The 22,274-nt window shown below is 40.7% G+C and overlaps 1 protein-coding gene across 2 annotated transcripts; it reads right to left on the bottom strand.

Moving 5' to 3' along the window:
• Positions 1-1,819: 1,819 nt before the first annotated feature.
• Positions 1,820-14,722, bottom strand: LOC121635603 (calcipressin-1-like). Of its 2 annotated transcripts, XM_041978876.1 has the most exons (5): positions 14,425-14,722; positions 14,203-14,341; positions 3,385-3,558; positions 2,800-2,959; positions 1,820-2,672 (listed from the first exon to the last, which is right to left on the bottom strand). In XM_041978876.1, exons 2-5 carry the CDS (start codon positions 14,323-14,325, stop codon positions 2,485-2,487), a joined length of 645 nt encoding a protein of 214 aa, XP_041834810.1. In that variant the 5' UTR covers positions 14,326-14,341; positions 14,425-14,722; the 3' UTR covers positions 1,820-2,484. The 2 variants fall into 2 exon arrangements, with proteins under 2 accessions (XP_041834810.1, XP_041834811.1); XM_041978877.1 differs by lacking the exons at positions 14,203-14,341; positions 14,425-14,722 and adding an exon at positions 7,276-7,828.
• Between the last annotated feature and the right edge of the window lie 7,552 nt (positions 14,723-22,274).

The following is a 22,274-nucleotide window of genomic DNA, read 5'->3' as shown; positions in this document are numbered from 1 at the left end:
AAGGGAGAATGAGGCATGCTGAAGACCGGGATGTAGAGACTATTCACCCAGTCATCCTTGACCCAGGGCATACCACAACTGAGCTAATAATTCAAGACTTCAACCAACGTTTGCTCCATCCTGGCAAGGAACAGGTCTTGTCCGAACTCTGGCAATGGTAGTGAGTGCTCTGCGGCAGAGAGGCTATCCGAAAACTTCAATATGCATACAGAGAGTACCAACATTGCTGTGCAAAGCCCATCATTCCAAAAATGGCTGACTTGCCACCTAGCAGACTGCGCCTATACAAGCCCCCCTTCTACTCTACAGGGATGGATTGTTTTGGCCCCTTTGTTGTCAAAATTGGAGAAAAGATGAGGAATCCTGTATAAATGCATGACCACCAGATGTGTACATAAAGATCTACTGTAAGCCATGGAACCCCAGCTGAAGGAGCAACTGGCCAGTAAACAAATGACATTTCACTTCAATCCACCCAGCGCTCCCCATTGCGGGGGGACATGGGAGTGAGAAGTGAAATCAGTAAAGACAGCCTTCAAAGTGATCCTGAAAGAACAGTCAGTACCAAAGGAAGTTCTGTATACTGTCCTTGTGGAATGCCAAACCCCTAAGTTACATATCATAAGATGTAGCAGATCCTGACCCTTATAACACCAAACATACTTCTAATGGGACGAAAGGACTCCCCATTACTGCAGGCCTTCTATGATTCCCACAACCTACTAGGAAAGTGACGATGGAGGCATAGCCAGGTTCTTGCTGATCGCTTCTGGACAGCATTCATTCTCTTTTGCTTTACAGGACTGCAGGAATGCCAAAAATGGAGAACCGATAGCCCAGGACTTACAGCTAAGCAAGTCCAATTGATAGTGGACCCACAACTATCACAGGCTCAGTGGCCTGTGGGCATTGTGATAGAAGATTTTACTGATGCAGATGGATGAGTTTGGATCGCTAATGTCAAGGTCAAGGACAGAACTTTCATCCACCGGTTGCTCGGTTAATAAAACTTCCCAAGATTGTGGATGATTATCCAAGCTTTATGCCAGCCTTCCCAACTAATTATAAATGTCAAGGGTTACATTTGGGGGCGGCTATGTCTGGAAGCCTAACAGGACACCTTGTGGTTGAGATGTAAACTGCAGAAACAAAACATAATTGGTTGTCTTCCTCAGCTTCAGTGTAGCAGAGTGAGTTGACAGTTAACGAGGTAATTAAGCATGAGCTGCGACTTGACTGTGTTTATGAATAACTTGTATTAAGATTACCAACAGATTGAGTGTTCTTTATTTCATCTGATTTATTGTAAATACAATGTATGTGATTCAGTGCCTTTATGGTAGTTTGTAAGCAACTAATCATGTCCTTGTCAGTGGGCTATTAGCATGTAGCTGTATGCTTATTTGAGAGCACAATGTGGCAGTTATTTGTTACTTGACTTCATTGCTTCTAACCAATATTCAGGACTGTTCAGATGGTTCTTGTGAATAGCCATATTAATGATGTTAGGTTTAGAGAAATTAGTTAATTACCATGCCAACTTATATTTGATTTCATACTGTAAATTACTATCTTTAGTTGTTTAATCCTTCAAAGAACTGTATGAAACTTTATTCAAGTTTGGTTTCAATGTGTATTATCATCAAATATTATTCTGTGCTTCCACCTTATTGATATATGAATAAAATTATCAGGATGCTCTCAGTAAATCAGTATGATTACTAAAAGCTGGGAGGAACTCCTGAACACAACTGAGCTTCTTCAGGTCCGACCTGGTGATCAGTCCAATTGATCGTCAACAAATACACGGAAAAAGATGTAGAGGATCATGTTTATTAAAGGTAGTTAATGACAGCAAGAGCATTTCTTCTAAATACATTTTTGAAAGCTGCTGAACACCCAGAGCCTTCTTTTTGATGGTCCACACTGAGCCACCATGTGTTTACATTCAGATCCCACAGGTTCTGACCTCTGATTACGTTCTGAGGAGATGAAGCAAACAGAACTGCAGAGCCGTGCAACATTCAGGTGTTGTGGGACGAAAGCAACAGCTCAGTCAGCTGAAAGCTTCTGTCTGTTTGAGCATTTCTATTATCAAATGTTTTAACTTTTTCCACCAGATATCACCAGAACTGAAAAATCCTGCAGAATCTGAGTTCATGTTTCTTTCACTTTATCCTCCAAAATCAGTAACAGAACCAGAATCTGATCCCAAACATTTACAGAGTTCATGTTTCCTTCAGTTCAAACACGTCTAAACACCACACCAGGAAGCTTCCGTGTCCTGCCTTTCCCATGGCAGTGAAGGCAGCACCTGAACGCCATCTGTTCTTTTGTTTTTTTCTTTTTTAAAAGATTTTTTTAAACTGCCTATGAGATGCTGCCGTGTCTTCAGGCGCCTCCTCAAAAGTCCAAAAACCACCTGGGAGCTCTCCGAACTCCTCCACGAATAAATGTTAAGGCCGAAGCTCTGCCTCCTCTTCTTCACTGCTCCACCCCCCCGGGGGCGTAGTCGGGGCGACGAGTCTGGATTATCTTTGGCCGTGGGGTGCGAGGCTTGTCATCCTGGTCGCTGTCGTCAGGAGCTGAGCTGTTGCCACGCTCATCCTCACACACATGGACAACCACGCTGGGGGTGGTGGGCGTGGCTGTTTGGAGCTCATACTTATCTCCTAGGAGACACATGACTAAGGGTCAGAACACACATTCACAGAACATCTGGTCCACAGTCCCATAATGAAGAAGCTGAACTCCTAATGGTCTTCCTGACAGTGACTACTGATCTGGTGGGATACACACCTGGTCCCAGTTTGGAGATGGCACACAGCAGGTCGTAGTTTATAACTGGGGTGGCGTCCTGGGACTGCTCCCAGCCAACTGGAGGAGACGCAGGAGGGGAGATCAGGAACTGCTTCTCAGGCTTGGGGGGCTCCAGGCGAGGACTGCCAATGTGGACAGACTGCAGGACAGAAGAGGAAGAGGAGGGGGAGGAGGAAGGTGGAGATGAAGAAGAAAAAGAGGTATAACTGAGTGTTGATCACTGAAGGATATAGCACCAAAGTTCTAATTAAAGCAGCTTCATCCTGGAAACAAAAGGTTTTAAACAAATATTTATTAATAATTAGTGAAATTATTCAATAATAAATTAAAAATGCTGGCCACGATGGTCTGTCACTGGGAGGAAGCTCAGGGAAGGTTGATCTACTGATCAGTGATCAGGTTCTTGCTAATCTATCATCTGCAGATCTGTGATCTCCTAATTAAAGATCTACATATGTGATCCACTACATATCTGTGATCCACTAATCAATGATATATTGATGTGTGATCTACTAACTGACTGTTCTCCATGAGATTAACATCCACCATGAAACTTGTGGTTACCTGAGCAAAGTAGAGTCTCATCTCTTTGCCGTTGAAGTCCGTTTTGTGCAGTCTGAGTCGAGCTTCAGCTGCAGCCAGAGCGTCACTGAAGCTGATTCTGACTCGCCGGAAAGACCTGAAGTACTGGAACTGGACCTCTGGGTCGAAGGACCGGAACAAGGACTCAAAGCTAGCCTGCAGGACACAATGGGAATATTCGCTTTCAGCATTCAGCACACAAGTTTCAGTGGCGTCTTGTTTTAGTTTCATATTTCAATAGGGCTGCTGAACTTAGTCTATTAAATAGACTAAGTAAAACGACTGTAGAATCTTGCATCCCATTTCTTGGACCTATAGACCAGGGCTACTCAATTCGGTCCTTCGAGGGCTGCAATCCAGTAAGTTTTCCATGTATCCCTGCTTCAACACACCTGAATGAAATTAAATGGACCTAACAGCCAATCAAGTTCTACACAATGTCTCGTTAATTTGAGTCAGGTGTGTTGAAGCAGGGATACATTGAAATCCTGCTGGATTGCGGCCTTCGTAGGACCGAACTAAGTGGCCCTGCTATAGACCTAACTGGTCTTGGTATAAAAGGGACTCCACCCAGACTGGCAAAAGCCTGAAGAATACTCAATAAGCTTCAGAAAGTGGGGAAGGAATACAATGACAGTAAAAAGACTTGTCCACGGTAGGCTAAAAATAAAGTTCAGACTGGCTCGTTTAGGTCGATCAAACACTGGAAACAAACGTAAATGCCAGTGTGCTTTTATGCTGCTAGGCAACTGATTTAAAATTTGGTAGGCTAGATTTATGTAAGCTTGTGTTGACATCATAACATCTTTTGAAATTCACTCAGTCTGAATATATTGTTGATTTTGGGAAACTGTCAGTTATAATGGAGCCTGACGACTTAATCATCAACAATCAGGACCAGGACCCAAGATGTTTGTTTTACTTCCACAAAGTAAAGTTTGCCCACTTTGGTTCTGATTAAACTGGTGTGAACATAGGGCAGTTCCCCAGAAAGCACTAAGGTTCTCAGACTCGATAATGGACCCGGAGCCAGATCTGTGTCTGTTTAAAAGCACTAATACTGTCCCCAGCAGAGCTGTGTTTACTGGCCCCGATTTCCCTTTTAAGAAAATTTATGCTCTATACTAAAGACTTTCATCCGTCTTCTTTGTCCTACACATGCAAAATTTGGTCCATTTACAGATCTCTTGCAGATGTGTAGCCTGATGCAGCAAATGGAGCAATACCACTGCAAACCATGGGCGCAGCATTGAGCAGTATAGCTAATGTGCGACCATCAAAATGAACAAAGCAGAGGCTGTCATATTTAATAACCAAATAGACCACCACCGTCTAATGAAGTGGTGGTCTTATATAATGTCTCTTTCTGAGAATGTACATTATCATGATCTCCTCCATTGTTGCTATGTTTACTGTTATCTGAAACTGATGTCAGCACTCTTGAGGTGAACTCTGAACTGCCCTCTTGTGGACGTATTACCAAACAACAATACCAATGTAAGGGACATGGAGTACAAGGGCAGTGATGTCTGAAATGGACAAGCTTTTCCTGGGTTTTCAACAATCATAAAAATTAAATGATCTGATTTTTTTTGTTCCTTTGCAGTTACTCTTGTGCTGTTTTCAGTAGCAAATCGAGCTCCATTGGCATGCTGCAGACTCCTCCCACAGTCCTGACCACTTTGGATTTAATCAACGCGAGTTGCAAACACCTCTCAAGTTAGACCGAAGAGTCGCGACTAAATAATCTACCAGCTCCCAGAGAGACAAAGAGATAACAAACATTATAAACAAACATAATCTTTTTTTTTCTCACCAAAGACCAGTGCTCAATTAACACAGTGACCAATGTGGAATTTAAGAAACTCAACACTTTGGACAAACGGTATCACTGCTATCTCGTTACCATTTTAGCCGCATGTCTCTCCCTGCCCTGTATGATGAGGGTCGTGAGGCTGTTGTGAAGGTCGTGGCTACAGTCCAATGTTTCGCCACCACTACGGACCTGTGGTCAAGCTGCACCATAGAGCCGTATATAAATGTCATGCCAAATTTCATTGACGCAAATTTCAACATGAAAAATGTCTCCAACATGACGAAATGTCTCCAGACTACTTTTTTCCAGATCCCACCGGGCAGAACATAGCTGCTGGTCTGAGACAAACAATAGCTATATGAGACCTGAGTGGAAAAAAACTAGTCTGTATTACCCATAGACTGTATATAAAAGATGGACGGAGCCTCCGTGACATCACCCGTAGGTTTCTGAAGAGCTAAACTGAAGCTCACTGGGCGGCTCCCACCGTTGCCATCTTGGCAGCGTCACGGGGGTCGTCAATCATGGAAGATCCAAAAATGGGCAAAGAGGTGGAGCTCAGAGGTGGATTGTGAAGGTGGGGGTGGATGATTGACAACCATCAAACTCCGAGCTGCCTGTAGCTAAGAGCTAATCAAGCTAACCTCGAGCAATGGTAGCTAACCAGCTAACGGAGGTAGGCGGGCTAAAGCTGAGGCGTGCTGTTAGCCGGCTAAAAACCGCGGTTGTGCTGCACTCTTTCTTCTTGCCGCGGCTATTGGATACCAGCCAATCAAAAGAACATGCCCCTAATTATGCCGGATTTCAAGATTAAAAAAACATCAAAAAGGATCAGTTATAAAAAAAATTCACCCCCCTCACAGCTGTCATGAAGGTAAACTAGACTAATTAATCCTAAAATGGTTTTCTGGTTTGTTAAACATGTTTATTTTTGCTGTGAAGTTGGCCTTTTTAACATGGGAGTGTATGGGGATTTGCTCTTTTTTGGAGCCAGCCCCTAGTGGATGAGGGAGGAACTGCAATTTTTTTGCACTTTCCACATAGGCTTCACATTTTACTGGCAAAGGTTGCCGCTTGGTTTTACTACAGACAAAACTTCAAATCTCACACTGGCTGTCTCTCTCTCTAGATCGACAGACGGACAGACAGATAGAATTTACATTATTAAAGTGTTAAATAATGTGTTAAATAATAGAGATCTCAATTTCAATCAAAATAATTGTGATTATAATCTTTGCCGTTATCGAGCTGCCCTACTTTCAATGTCCAGAGGAAGCCTGTGAAGCACTTGTAAAATTTCCTTTCCTCAAAGCTTTTTTCTTATTATTGATGAAGATGGAAAAGGATGACACAAATTCCGCAGTTTCCTCCTCTTTCTCTGAATCTCTTTCCTTCAGCTCTTCTTTCAGTTCTGATAACTGTGAGTAAGACGGGCTGATCGTACTCTGAACGCAAGCTCTGTTACAGGGTCATAGATACTGTATGTCCTTTAATCTGTGCACACACACACACACACACACACACACACACACACACACACAGTATGCTGTGATGCTTGTTGGGTCAGTGTGAACACATCAGGACTAACTGATGACTTTCCTCCATGATGATGATGTCAGCAGAGGTTACTTCCTGTCTAAGGGCTGATCTCTCCTGGCTGATCATTTTTCTACAATTTTTTTTTTTTTTTTTTTTTTACAGGAAGTTGGTCGAAGGTTCTGCCACAAGTCAGGTGATGCAGTGATTCCCAACCCTGGTCCTCAAGGCACACTATCCTGCAGGTCTTAGATGTCTCCCTGCTGCAACACACCTGATTCACATTAAATGGATCTCTTACAAGTTCTGTATAAGTCTGCTAATGAGCCATGGATTTGAATCAGGTGTGTCATAGCAGGGAGACATCTAAGATCTGCAGGATAGTGTGCCTTGAGGACCAGGGTTGGGAATCACTGAGGTATGGACCTGACAACTGAAGATGAAGGTGAGCTCCAAGAGTCAAGTACAGCAACACACCTGAAGAGGATGTGGGTGGAGCCACAGAGAGACCGCTGTCTTACCTGCGCCTCAGGTCGAGTGAACACTTCCTGGTTGGTCACCGAGGCAACCAGGCAGAAGCGGTTACATTTGGTGGTTTTGATGTGCATGATGGGCAGTCCCGGAAGTTGGAACCTTTTCCACCTAAGAGGAGAGGTGAGGACCCGTTGGGGCGCCGAGACCGGCTTCGACTTTGCGAAGGACGACGGGGGTGAAGAGGAAGGGGGGAATCGGGGGGGTCGGAGGAGCGTTGCCTTCCCCAGGGTGACAGACAGGCAGAAGTAGCAGAAAGGGTCTGGTATATATCCTGGATCTCAGAGCAGCAGCAGGTCTTCCTCTGTCCTCAGGATGAGAGTCCTGACCCACATTTCAAGGTTACAGATCCTAAGATCCAGAACGTTCTCCTCCGGTTTGAGCCTTCAGTCCAGAATCTTTACGTCGCTTTGGCTGCACAAACCAGAGGAATTTTCCAGAGATTTGGGTGTGGAGAGCTGGAAATGTCATTCAACTGCCTCTAAGCTCTCTCTCTCTCTCTCTCTGTCTGTGTCTCTCGTCCTGCACAACAGCCACTTAAATGAGCTCCTGCCAGCCGATGACGCACTACCCACAATCCCCTCCTCCCCTCAGCTCTTCCTGCTCCCATTCATCTGTTCTTCCACTGCAGACCAATCAGCGCAGGAGGAGGGACGACCGGTTCTCCTCCTCCTGACACATACCGACTACCGCTGACTAACCACACAGAAACAATGTGTGTGTTTGTGTGGAAAATAATGACATCACCAGCAGAAAGCCGACTGACGTTGATCTGAGCTGCATTTAAACAGAAACTGTTGAAGGAAAATATGAGACTCTCTTCCCGGTGCAGATGTATCACCTGACATGAGCAAAACAGAGGGAACAAAAGGAGGAGTGGAAAGACAGGAGAGGTTGGAAGAATTCAGGATGGACACGTAGGGATAAGAAGCAGGAGGAGGGAGGAGGTGCTGATGGAAACTATGCTCTTTGATAACATGCTTTATGAGGTATTAATAGCAGAGTGCTGCAAGTGGAGGGAGGCGTGTCTCTGTGTGTGTGCAGCTGGAAAAACACCATTAGGCCATGCATGTACGATCTGATTGTGTGTCTAGAAGAAGGTCAGCGAGGAAAATATGTTTTCCCTTCACAATTTCATTTAAAGAAAAACCAGTTTGATGTTTCAGCAACTCGTCCAGGTTCATCACAGTGTGTGTGAACAGGAAGAGCTTCTTCAGAGATCTCGAACAGGAAGCGGTTCCTCTGGTAAAACGTTTCCTCTGATGTTTTAAACAGGAAGCTCAGGCACATCGAACAGGAAGCATGTTCTTGTGGGTTTAACAGGAAGCTCAGGCACATCGAACAGGAAGCATGTTCTTGTGGGTTTTGAACAATCATTTTTTAGATAGTCAAGGACAAAAGAAAACCTTGGATTAAACTGCAGTGTGATTGATGACATCTGTTAAAAACTCAAACGTTTCAAATGTTTTAATAAATTTCGTACTTGAGAAGAAAAATATTACTTTACAGAAATTCATCCATCCATCCATTTTCTTCCGCTTATCCGAAGTCGGGTCGCGGGGGCAACTACCCAGACTTCCCTCTCCCTGGCCACATTCACCAGCTCATCCGGAGGGATTCCGAGGCGTTCCCAGGCCAGCCGAGAGATGCAGTCCGTCCAGCATGTCCTAGGTCTTCCCTGGGGCCTCCTTCTGGTGGCATGTCCTCGGAACACCTCACGAGGGAGGCGTCCAGGAGGCATCCTGACCAGATGCCCGAGCCACCTCATCTGGCTCCTCTCAATGTGGAGGAGCAGCGACTCTACTCTGAGCCCCTCCCGGATCACAGAGCTTCTCACCCTATCTCTAAGGGAGAGCCCGGCCACCCTGCGGAGAAAACTCATTTTGGCTGCTTGTATTTGCGATCTTGTTCTTCGGCCACTACCCACAGCTCGTGACCATAGGTGAGGGTAGGAATGTAGATCAACCGGTAAATCGAGAGCTTTGCCTTTTGGCTCAGCTCCCTCTTCACCACGACAGACCGATGCAGAGTCCACATCACTGAAGACGCCGCACCGACCCGCCTGTCGATCTCCCGCTCCATCCTTCCCTCTACGACTCACCCATAAAACCCTCTGCATCGAGAGAGACCCCACCCACCCGTCACACGACTTCTTCAGCCTGCTGCCATCAGGAAGGAGACTGCAGAGCCTGCAGACCAGGACCAGGACCAGCCAACTGAGGGACAGTTTCGTCCAACAGGCTGTCTGGATGCTGAACTCTCTCCCTGCTCTGCCCCCCTATCACACACCCCGGACTATGACGCCCCCCCCCAAGCAACACCTGAACTTTTTACACCATCAGGAACAAGCACACAGCCACTTTAATCACTTAACCAGACCATGAGTTAACCCAGTCTGCTTTGTTCACTAGAACCATAAACATATAATTTACTGACTGTTATTTGTCCTGTTTATTTATTATCCTGTTTTATTTGCTCGGTGACAGTACTTGGTTTGTTTATTGGCTTACATTCTTGTATTCATGCACAGAGATTCAAGGGAACCGTGATTTTAATCTTCTGGTTGTCCTGTATGTGCTGCAGAATTGACAATAAAGCTGATTGACTAAAGTTCAACATTTAAATTTAAAAACAAAGCAGTGCTTCATGCTTACAGACCTGAGTGTTTAGTCACTGGATTATTATTTGATCAGATAAAAGGGTTTCTGATCTGATTAATCAGTGGAAGAGTAAACATGTCAGAGCTGTAAATCCTTTCATACAGTTCAGGTCATGTGATCACCGTCATGGATCTGCTCAAAAGTTTCCTGGATATCAATTTCTCCAAAGGTCCTGATCGCCTGACTTCCAGTGATCACATCTCAGAGAGATATGGTTTCCCAGACACTCTGATATTTGAAAACATCCACACAGTCCTGACTGGACTCCCGGTTCTGTTCCAGTTTTGTTCCCGACTGTGAGGTGGGCTTTAACCCAAACCCGAGCTGTGAAAAGACGCCGTTCGGTTAGAGAACAGTTGGGAATGAGCCCATCATAAACTGTCTGACTAACACCTCCACAAACAGGTGAGCAGCTGAGTGCACATGTGAACATACACTGAGATGAACTTTGTCCTGTGTGTGTGTGTGTTGATGGAAAATGTATGCATGTGGAAAATAAAGTGTTATGTTGAGGTGACTCTCATGTTGCGTGCTGGTTGTTGATGTTAAACATTGCTGTGTGTGTTCAACCTGCAGGGACACATGAGCATTAACCAGCCTAGAACTTTTTCCATCCTCATGTTTTTGGTTCATCTTCCCATATTTTTCCATTTGCTCACAAGACAGACGGCCAAACAACACACACACGAACACACACAGCGGTAAGTCAGCTGCTGTGATTTTTTCCCTCTCGGGTTCTGAAGTGAAACTTCCACAGCTGTTCTAGTAACTGGAGTGATGTTTTTCCTGAGAACTGACATGTAAATATGTCTTAGCATGCAGTCAAATTTAATTTGGCAGAACTTTCCAGTCTAAACTAAGCTGGGAAACACCTAAAACTTAAAGAACTGGACCTGACCTAATAATACTTGTAGGGAAGTGAGTCTGCATGTCAGATTTCATTTAAAAGCACGGTTGAGAAAAGTTTTGCACAAGCTGAATGTGAATAAAAACACTTAAAACACAGTCTAAATAAAAAGTAAAATTAAGTTCAAATAAACGTAAAGATATCAAATAAAAACTGTGCTTGCACAATAAAAACTAAACTATGCTCCTCCTCAAGTTTCAGGCTACATCCACACAGAGACGGGACTGATTTTAGTTTTAAAAGATAGAGTGACAGACAAATGTTTGTCCACATAAAACCACTGAAAATGTTGCAGTACATCTGCCAGGCCTGTAGGGGCGCTGTACATGCCACAGATATACACCAACTACAGAGAACTAGACATGGAGCATTCAAATGTGAACAATATGTGGATATTCAGGTAATGTTTGCATGTTTTATATACTTATATGTAGACAGATTTGTTTATTGATGTGGATATTTAGGTTGTAAATATATTAGGATGGATAATTATGTAGTATGGACATTATGTACACAGATATATTGATGATGTGTGTAGAAAAAGTGTAGAATTGTGTAGAATTCCCAAAAAAGTATAAACTTCTTCTGAATCCTTTTTCAAACTTCTTCATATTATGATTTAATGATTATATTTTTTTTTCTTTTTATTATTATTATGTTTTAAAGTTAATTTATTCATTCAAATAAACTTGTGTAAGTTTTTTTTTTTTTTTTTTGTCTGCGGTGTTTGTGCATTTGGGTTAAGGGAGAGGAGGGATTATGGCATCATTGGTTCAGGAAACAATCTGTATGGGGTGCAAACACAAAACCGAAACCGTAGCATTTACTTTGGGACCCAGTTATAAAACTTTGGGTTTTCAGGTTCCCAAAATGCCAGTTCCATGTGGAAGAAATGATATGAAATGATAAAAAGCCTAAACTGTTGCATGTGTGGAGACGCTGCTGTGTCATGATAAGGCTCCATCACCTCCACCGTTTGGTCTGGATCTTGGAACATCTAGGAGCAGCTGGTTAATTTTCTCTCTTTAACAGAATGCATCATGTGACCAACCCACCCTCAGAAACCGGATTCAATAAATCAGACTATAGATGCCATAATGACCTCTGAACTCTTCCGTAACTGCGTCTTTATCTTGTTTGTTGTCTGTGAGCTTCCAGGAATTTAAAACAGATATTTGTCTTCTCTGTACCGACTGCTTCTATTCCTCCAACCACAAACATCAGGATAAATCCTCTTCTTGTACTTTTAGGTGGATTCTGGTGCATTCAGGGAAAACTGAAAGTCAAAACAAACACATTTTCCATTTGCATTGAAACTTGCTTGTTTTGTGTTTCTTCAGGATGGTTGGAAAGATTTAGAAGAATGTTTCTGGTTCATCTATCTGTTCATGTTCATGAAACATATTCAGGATCGGTTACTATCTAAGAAATTGATTGTCAGATACTAATCGATTCTAAAATTTAGTATCTAGTTAGATATTAATTACCATGGCTATCAACCACTTTGTCGTTTGCTGGTTCATGGAAAAAACAGCCATCTCTACTCATTTTAAACAGGCATTGCAGCGGGCAGCTTCTCCCTGAAGGACCCATTGTTTACGCTGTTGCCAACTTGTCACTATAATTAGCAAATTTTTAGAACTCTGTAGTGGCACTTTTTTTTTTAAAAAAGTGACAAATTTAGCGACTTTTTCTGGCGTTATCGGAGACTTTGGAACCGACGTGAAAACATTCATTGTTTACGCTTCTCAATGACTCGCGGACGCTACTGCAGGCCCCGCCCCCGTCCAGAAGGGTTCACAAGAGGCTCAACCTCGAGCTGCAGAAGACCTTCTGCTCCATAACCAGCCTGAAAACGAACTGCTACTGGCTGATTATGCCCTTGCTCACAGTCAGATACTATTGTTCTTTAATGTAGACAAAAACATTTAGAAAGTTAATCATTTTAACTGCTTTTAAATTAATTTAGTTTCATAAAATTTCAGTTTATTCTGTTGTTTACTTGCTACAAGTACTGTGAAGAAAAGGACACTTGGGAAACTAAATACAATAACTAGTGGTTAAAGGTTTTATTAGGCTATGTCCACATGGCACGGTTCAAGAGAAAGACTTCACCGTCCCCACAGAGCTGCTGTAGTACATACTAAAAGGCTGTGGGGGGCGCTAGAGTAACACTCCAAAGCTAGAACAAGACGTGGTGCGTGCACAGATAAAGGATTGCTGGGTGTTGCAGGAAATTTGCTTGGAAGAAAAGAAGAAGATGGCTGAAGATTCATTGTGAGGCAAAAAGAACATTTGAAGGCGTGGGTTGGGAATCGGTGCGTGTTCGTCACATTGACGTCATATTCTTCAGTTCTGCAGCTACGCAGACGGTAGAGGTTTCAAACCTATCCACCTTGGTACCTGGTTTCAGACATGAGGCTAATCCCTAAAGTTCTTATGTGGTTTTACTACAATTCGGCTCTGTGGGGACGGCCCCTCAGTTTTGTATTTTTTGCACCACAAATTTATTGAGAAGATCCAGATATCTGGCAACACATGATCCCAAACTGACCAATCACAAGGGAGTACTGCAGCGTAACTGTCTGCGTCTGCGTAGCAGGGGTGCACGTCAGGTCTGGAAGAGGTGCACGTCGAGCCTCTGCAGAGCTACGCTGAGCCTACGGTGGTTACGCAGACGCCGCGTGACCAAATTCGCCTTAAGAGGGGTTCAAACAAGAGCTTTTGGAGATTGCTTGATCTTCCCACTTATGTATGGGTTCTTTCCTGGCGTCCTCTCACAACCCAAAGTCAGATGAATTGATCACACCGTTTGTCTCTGTTGCGACATGTCCAAGCCTTTCACCTCTTAATTTCTGTGACAGGCTGCAGTAAAACACATGATCACAAAGAGTAAACATACTGGACCCTCATAATATAAACTCTGCTCTGTGTCTGCATCTTGATTGATTTTCCAAACCAGACACAGAGTCTAATGACTTTTTACAGCAGCTCACGCTTCAGAAAGACTGCAGTCCCATGACCCACAGGCCTGGCAATAAATACATGAGCTGTACTTCACGGTCTGCTTCAGTGCTGCTCCTCAGCAGGAAGCAGAAGAAAAAAACAACCTACAAGGAAATAAAATAGTGTCTCAGCAAAATATTTCTGGTTAACAGTCCGAATGTGTGCAACCTGTATTAAACACCTCACTCTGTACCATCTGAAGTTGGCTGTGGTGAAGCAGGTTAGGGTCAGACCCACCGACACAAACTAAACTCATGCACGTTCAGATCAGAATCAGAAGAAGTCATCACCTTCAGAGCTTACAAACATCCAAAGACGAGACAGGTTTAGGGAGTTTCAGTTACCTTCAGGCCACCGTCGTCGAACAGATCCTCCGGGACTTTACAGGCGATCAGCGCGTTCGGCAGGTCGGTGAACTGGACATCCACCGTGGCCGCCTCCTCCCCGCCGGTCACCGCCTGCTGCATCTCCAACTACCGTTTACTGAAATAAACATCCACATAAACAGAGACCACCTTCAGCTGCGGGTCTGAGGACGAGTTCTGCAGGGTTCTGACGGTACTCACCGACAAAAGGTGGAGGAGTTATTTCATGCTAAGCTGGGTTAAAAAGCTCTGTGGTTCCGTCCAAACAGCCGGCAGACCTAAGAGCGGTAAAGCTGCTCTAAGCTGCTAACAGCTGCTGCTAACAGGTGGACAGGAAAACAGCTGACCCGACCCCCGTCTGCTCTGCCTCTCCGTCTCTAAACACCACCCTGAGCTTCTAAACGTTGTCCGGAATTCGGGCGGATCAAGCTCCTCTACGGGCAGCAGAACCACGGTTTTCACAGGGGCAGTTAGCATAAGGCAGAGGAAACAGGAAGTGACGTCAGGTATAGCGTTTCCGGGTTGCTGAAGTTTTTTTTTTTTTTATTGAGAATTATACACGATACGTGACATACTCAAGACAATAAAGCAGATGAACATAATGATTGTAAACAAAATCATACCTCCTGGCTATAAAAAACAGAAGTTATATATACATATAAGTATATATATATTTTACAAATTATACACAAGTGCAATGGGTCTAAATTTCACAGTATTCCAATTGCTATTATATAACAGTATATGCCATTGCATACAAGAACCATGTCCATAAGCAGGTATAACAAAAAAGAAGAATAGATCACAAGAATTTAACACAAGATAACCAAAAAAGAAACCACAAAGAAAGAGAAAGAAAAAAGAGGGCATAAACGAAAATATATATCATTTTACTTAAATTATACAGAGAGGGCTATATTAATTTCGACAAGTGACAGTAAAGATCTCTAGCATGTGGTCTTTTAATCTTTTCCAAGGAGATAATAAACAGTTGTAGTTCCTGTGTAAATATAGACCATATAGGCTTAGATTTGCCAAATCTGCATTTATGTATATAAAATTTTAACATAATAATAAGGTTGTTAGTAATATATTCATGAGTTTTATTTTTGGATATTTATCCAAATAAGATAGTTTGGGCGGAGAAGGGGTCTATGTTTATGGATTTAGAGGTCAGGAGGTTATACAGAGAATCCCACAGTGTTTTAACAGATGGGCAGGAGAAAAATAAGTGGTCTGTTGTTTCAAGTTCATTGCATATGTAACAGTTGTTACCATCAATTTTAAATCTATGCCTTATGAAATCATTAGACGGATAGATATCATGTAAGGTTTTGAAGTGTACTTCTTTGTGTTTCGGTGGGAGAACAAACCTTAGAAATTTTGACATTAGTTTTGAATGATCTTTTTTCCCGAAGGTCTCCATAAATTTCCTTTTTACTCTCTCAGGATACATTTGTTTTGTTAAATGTTGTCTTAGGTAGCTATTGTTACAGTTTTTGTGTAGTAGATCCAATCCATCAATATTGATGCTCTGTAATTTAATTACTGGTTTGGATTCATAATTATTTTTAACGAGCTGGATAAATGCATTCGGAATTATATTAAGTATTTTGACATATTCACTTTTTGTACATGTTAGATTGTATTTATTGATAAAATCTTCATAAGTATAAATATTACCGCTCTCATCCAATAAATGACCTATTGACCAAATTTGCTTCTCCATCCAGATTTCCATAAACATGGACTTTCTTCTGTGTAGAACAACTCTGTTATTCCAAAATGGCACATTGTGGGGACTAAAGTTGTGTTTGTATGCTAATTTCCAGTTTAACAAGACCTGTTGGTAAAAGGCAGATAATTTTATAGGCAACTTAGGAATATCAAAATCGCATCTTAACAGGAATTCAACACCTCCAACTTTACTAAATACTAGGGATGGAACAGCAAACCAGATCTCCTGCTTATTTCTAATAAAGGATTGTAGCCATTTAAGTTTTAACACACCATTCATAATTTCAAAGTCTATTGCTTTGATTCCTCCATCTTCATAACTTTTAACAACATTTCCTTTTTTTATGTAATGATGTCTGTTTCTCCAAATAAAGTTAAAATTTAATTTATTGATTTCTTTAATAATTTTGGGGGGAATAGCTAAGGAGTATGCAGGGTAGATAATTCTAGATAAAGTCTCCATTTTGGTAAGAAGGGTCCTGCCAAAGATAGTTAGGTCCCTCTGTGACCAGTTGTTTAATATCAGTTTACATTTATTTAGATTATTTTCAATATTTAGTTTGACACTAATGCCTTCATTTTTTGTTACCCAAATACCCAGGTATCGAACCTCCAGTTTGACTGATATGTTATTTAGCGATGACTGAGGGCAACTATGGAGGCTCATCAATTCACATTTTTCCAAGTTTAGTTTTAGGCCCGAGGCTTTGGAGAACATTTCCACTGTTTGAATGGCTAGTGGGATCTGGTCTTTGTTTTTTAAAAAAATGGTGGTGTCATCTGCAAGCTGACTTATGATGATATTTTGGTTCATAATTTGAAGACCTTGAATACTAGAGCTGCTTATGAGGATAGCTAAGAGCTCTGTAACCGTGATGAACAGGAGTGGTGACACACTACAGCCTTGCCTAATACCTCTTTTAATGGGAAATCTTGGACATGTCCCTTCGCTTAAAGAGACGCAACTGTTAATATCTGTATACAACATTTTGATGACATCCAAAAACTTCCCACCAAAGCCTAAATGTTTAAGCGTTTCAAAAATAAAGGCATGTTCCATCGAATCGAAGGCTTTCTGAAAATCCAGAAATAAGATAAAGCCATCATCATCAATTAAGTGGGCATATTCAATTAGATCTAAAACTAAACGAATATTATTATGAATAGATCTACCTTTAAGAAAACCAGATTGAGTAGAACTAATAATATCTGATAGACCTTCTTTTAATCTAGCGGCTAGAACTTTAGTGAATATTTTATAATCTGTATTTAAAAGTGTAATTGGTCTTAGATTATTAAGGTATCTCTTACCTTTTCCTCGTTTAGGTATTAAAGTGATGACTCCCTGCTTCATTGTTGTCATTAGTTCTTTTTGCTTAATACTTTCCATAATTGCCTCAAACAACAACATTTTTATGTCTGCCCAAAAAAATTTATAAAAGTTAGCTGTTATGCCATCTGATCCAGGGGCTTTGTCTGATGCTATATTTTTTATAACACAGTCAAATTCATCTATTCGGAAATCTTCTTCACAAATATTTCTAAATGTCTCATTAATGGTGGGGATCTTATCTTGGATTCTTCTTAATAATGATTCTGAGTCTTGTTTTGAGTATGACGATGTAAAGAGAGTGCTGTAAAATTTCTTAACTTCTTCCGATATTTGTTTTATGTCTGAACATTCCTCACCGTTGAACATGAGATTGTGAATTGCATTTTTTTCCTGTCTTTGCTTTTCTAATTTGAAAAAATATGAATTTTTTTTTTCACCCTCCTCTATCCATCTTGCCCTTGAACGTATATAGGCTCCCTGTGCTTTATTTTGATAAAATTCATCCAATTTAGATTGTAAGATGTTGATATTTGTTTTGTCATCCTCATTCCAGTCAGATTTGTGGTAGTATGAGATTAAGTCTGAAATTAATTTAGTTTCTTCCAATTGTTTCTCTTTTTGTAATTTTTTACTATAGGAAATAGAGAATTTCCTTACCGAGAATTTGAGGAATTCCCATTTTTGTATAGCTGTAAGTAAATTTTCATTATTTTTAACATCTTCAATTATTTTTTTTATGTTTTCACTATATTCATCCTTTTTAAGCAAGTTGGAGTTAAATTTCCAATAACCTTTAAATTTCTTCCTATAGCCTTTTGTGGCTAGACGGAGGTTCACAATATGGTGATCACTTGAAGGACTACAGGAGATACTGGCCTCTGTACTGTGTTCAAGTATGGAGTCTGTAACTAACCAATAATCAATTCTTGATCTTGCCTGTCCATTCGGTTTAAACCAAGCATACTGCCTGATGTTAGGATTAAAATATCTCCAAGCATCAGTAAGTCTGCATTCATTCATAAAGTTTCGCATAACTGGATTTAAAGTTGCCTGTGAATATTTTGATGGGTATCTGTCCAGCCACTCATCTGGCGTTAAATTAAAATCACCCGCAACGGCAACATGTTGAGTGGGATAATTTTGTTGTAGCTTCTCAATGACTGATGTGACCTGCTGTAATAGCTGTTTGTTTTTCTGATCGTTATTGTATCCATAAACATTAACAACAATAAACAAACTGTTATCAATATCCATGACACATGCTGCCCAGTGTCCATCTTTATCTGTGTCCTGAGTTATAATCTTGCCTGGACATCTCCAAAAACAGATAGCTACTCCCGCACAACGGTTGGTTCCATGACTGAAGATTATTTTGTCGCCCCATTGTTGAGTCCAAAACTTCTCATCTGTTGATTCAGAATGTGTCTCTTGAAGAAAAAAAACGTTAGCCTTTTTCCCTTTGCAAAACAAAAAAACAGCTTTACGCTTTAAGGAGTCTTTGAGCCCTCTCACATTAAACGATGAAAAAGAAATCTCAGTCTTTAAATCTAACCCTGAATGCATTATAAACCATAACAATAGAACACACACACAGAAGAATATACCTTAGGTCCTAGGAGGTAGAGTAGTAACCTTTGAGATGAGTCCCATGAACAAACCGGTGTTTAATTTCTCCACTACGAATCTTCTACATAAATCAAGTATACTGCCATCATTTCAGTCTGAGATACGCTTTCCTTCAATGTAGGCAAAGGGTCCTCTGAAGCCAGCAGCCTTACCCTCCTTTCTTGCCTTCTCAATCCTCGGCCACAGCGCCTGCCTGGATCTCCAGTCCTCCTGGGTCAGGTCTTCTGCAAACCTAATTCCTTCTTCCTTGCAGATCCGTGAAGACTTTGTTTGCTTCCACACTTCATCTCTTACACTTCGCTTGGAGAAGAGGATTATTACTTGTCTGTGAAGGTTTTCTGCTGGCCTCCCCACACGGTGAACAACGTCAACGGCGTCTTCCATCTTTTCCGCCTGCTCCGGTAAAATTTTCTTTAACAGTTCCACAACTTCAGCCCTGATGTCTTCTTTGCCTTTTTCCTTTTTGCCTTTGATGCGCAGGCACCATCTTCGTTTGTATCTTTCTTGGTTGGTCAAAAACTCCTTCATTTCAATCTTTTCCTTTTGAAGAATCTCTACTTGTGCCTCCAGAGTTTTAACCTTGTTCTTGCACTTTTCAATATCTTCCGAGTTGATCTGTACCGTCTTTGCAATCGTGGCTAGCATGGTGCTGTGCTGCTGGAGCTGGCTGCTGATGTCATCCAGACGGTTATCAACACGCGTTCCTAAAGCCTCTAAAGCTTCAAGAATTGACCCGACTGCTTCGTCCGGAACGGTTTCGCCGCTGATATTTTTAGCTTTCTTTCCTGCTTGTGCTTTTTCAGGAGTATTAGTTGGCGTGTTGACTTCTCTGTCTCTTTTGCTAATAGCATTAGCCGCTTCCATTGGCGTGGAGTAGCTGTGCTCGGAGCTTTCTGATATGCGAGGTTTAAACAGCGCTTTTTTAGATACCTGTGCGTCCTTTCTTTGATTCATTTTCCCAACCAAAGTTTTGCAGTTAAATTTTCTGTGGAGTTGACTTTGTTGCACTTTTAACGTCGGGACTCGTGTAGAGCTCTGAGTAACGCGTCCGCTCAGCACGCCATTAACCCGGAACTCCCCGGGGTTGCTGAAGTGACCCAAACAACAATAATTAAAAGAAAGAATTAAACAAGTCACTTTGAAATGTGTATATTTTAATTTTGATTTCTATTTTTGTTTAACATGTTTTAAATATGAATATATATTTATATAAACGATTTATATTTATTAATTTATACACGATTTGTAGAACATTCATTTATACTCTATTTCTATGGAAGACTGAAACCGCCAAAATTAAATGTAAATACAGAAAAATAAAAATGTCTCAATAAATAAATTGATGTCCCAATAAATTATACAAAAAAATTTAAAACAGTTTTTCCATTAAGAAACCTATGAAACATTACTTCTGGTCAAATGGAGATCAGCTTTCATATTTTTGACCGTTTAAGTTTTATTTATTTGGTGATTTTAGATTCTTTATTTTTAAGCTTATATTTATTTCTGTATATTTTCCCTTTTTCATTTCTTTATCCCCAAAATTATTTATTTCTGCATTTTATTTTCTTCTAAGATTTTATTTTATTTATTGCCACATTTTTATTCACAGTCATATTTACATCCTCACCTTTTCCAATCTTGCATTGTCTTCCTGTATTTGTTTGATAATCGTATTTATTTCTGTGTCTCCTTTTTACATTTCTGTATGCATTTCTGCCTTATTATGTAAAGGAGGGGGTCTTTCAAGTCGTGTCTTGGGGCTAGATCCTTACTTGCTGGTCAATCAACACCGAACAGGTCAAAGTCTGTTAGTGCAGGGAGAGCTGTGCAGCTGATCTTGTCTGGCTGGCTCTGCTGCATGTGGCCTCAGAAGGGAAATGAAGGTTTTAAGCCAATAGAACCCTGGCAGAAATGGCTGACTTTTAACAGGAGACTGTACAAGCTCTTCGGCATGTTGCTCTTTTACCTGAAAAATCACATAGTTACTGATTTGGTTTGGTATGGATGCAGTAACTGAGAGGATGTTCCAGCTGCAGACGTGCACAGGTTGAAGGTTCTGGTAAAGCTGGCTGTGATGCTTAGAGAATGTTGCCTGGATTGTTGAGATTAAAACTCTTTTAAATGTTCTGTGCATGTCCACTGAGGATCACAACTAAAATTCAAAGAACCATCCTCCGAGTCACTGTTTAGCTTCTTCCTGTCCTGGTCCACAGATAGTAATAAATATGCTTGGAAAAACAAATAGATGAAGAAAATGCAAGATTGGAAATAACAAGGACGTGTATGACTGTGAATTAAATAAAAGTTTAAACAAATCAATAAATAAAATGTTAGATGGAAATATAAATACAGAAATAAATTTGGTGATAAGAAGATATAAAAGGAAAATAATACAGAAATAAATACAGACATATAATTACAGGAGGAAAAAAAACTTCATTAAAATAATCACCAAATATATACATAAATGGAACTGAAAAGGACGTGGAACAGTAAATAAATAGGAATATTAACAAAAAACTAATTTAAAACAGTTGAAAATAACAAAAGAAATATAAATTGTGTCATGTTTATGGATTTCTAAATAGAAAAACAAATTTTTAAATGTTATTTTTTATTTATTTCTTTATTGAGCTAGTGGGACACCAATCTTTTTATTGAGCCATGTTTTTAGCTCTGTATTTATTTTTTATTTTGGCAGCTTCAGTCCTCCATACAGCAGTCCCTCTGTCTTCAAAACATAATCTCTCCAGCGTGTTTAAATCTAAGAAAGGTCCCAGGTCTTTAAGCTAAACCTGTATGATGATTCTCTATCACAAGCATGACTGCTGACTTTATATATGTATCTAAAAAAATGCAATTTTCTTTTAAATGATAGTTACCATTATTTACCATTATCAGAATTTCTCTGTAACGTCTTCTTTTTCACTCTTTTAACAAACTTTGTTTTTTCAATTTTAACATTTCTGGACCAAAATAATATCATGAGAAATATTTCAGACGTTATTACAAAATCACTGGAAATATTCACATTGTGCAAATCATACATGGAATAATAATAATAATAATATAATTATATAATAATAAGATCATATATATATATATATATATATATATAATAAATTGTGCATTCTTGAGTAATAACAGTACTACCCCTATTACCACATATGTTAATCATCATCATCATCATCATCATCATCATTCAGGTTCTATTTTTCATTAAAAGAAGAAGAAGAAGGGGCGAGGAGAAAAAAAAGTGCATCATGGGACGTCCCCCAGCAGCCTCGGCCTCTAGCAGCAGGACTAAAGGGATGGATAAGTGTCACCAAGCCATCAGGAAGGAAAGTTTAAA

The sequence above is a fragment of the Melanotaenia boesemani genome, chromosome 24, assembly GCF_017639745.1.
Source record: "Melanotaenia boesemani isolate fMelBoe1 chromosome 24, fMelBoe1.pri, whole genome shotgun sequence".
In the NCBI taxonomy this organism is placed as follows: domain Eukaryota; kingdom Metazoa; phylum Chordata; class Actinopteri; order Atheriniformes; family Melanotaeniidae; genus Melanotaenia; species Melanotaenia boesemani.
This window is presented reverse-complemented; position numbering and strand designations above follow the sequence as displayed.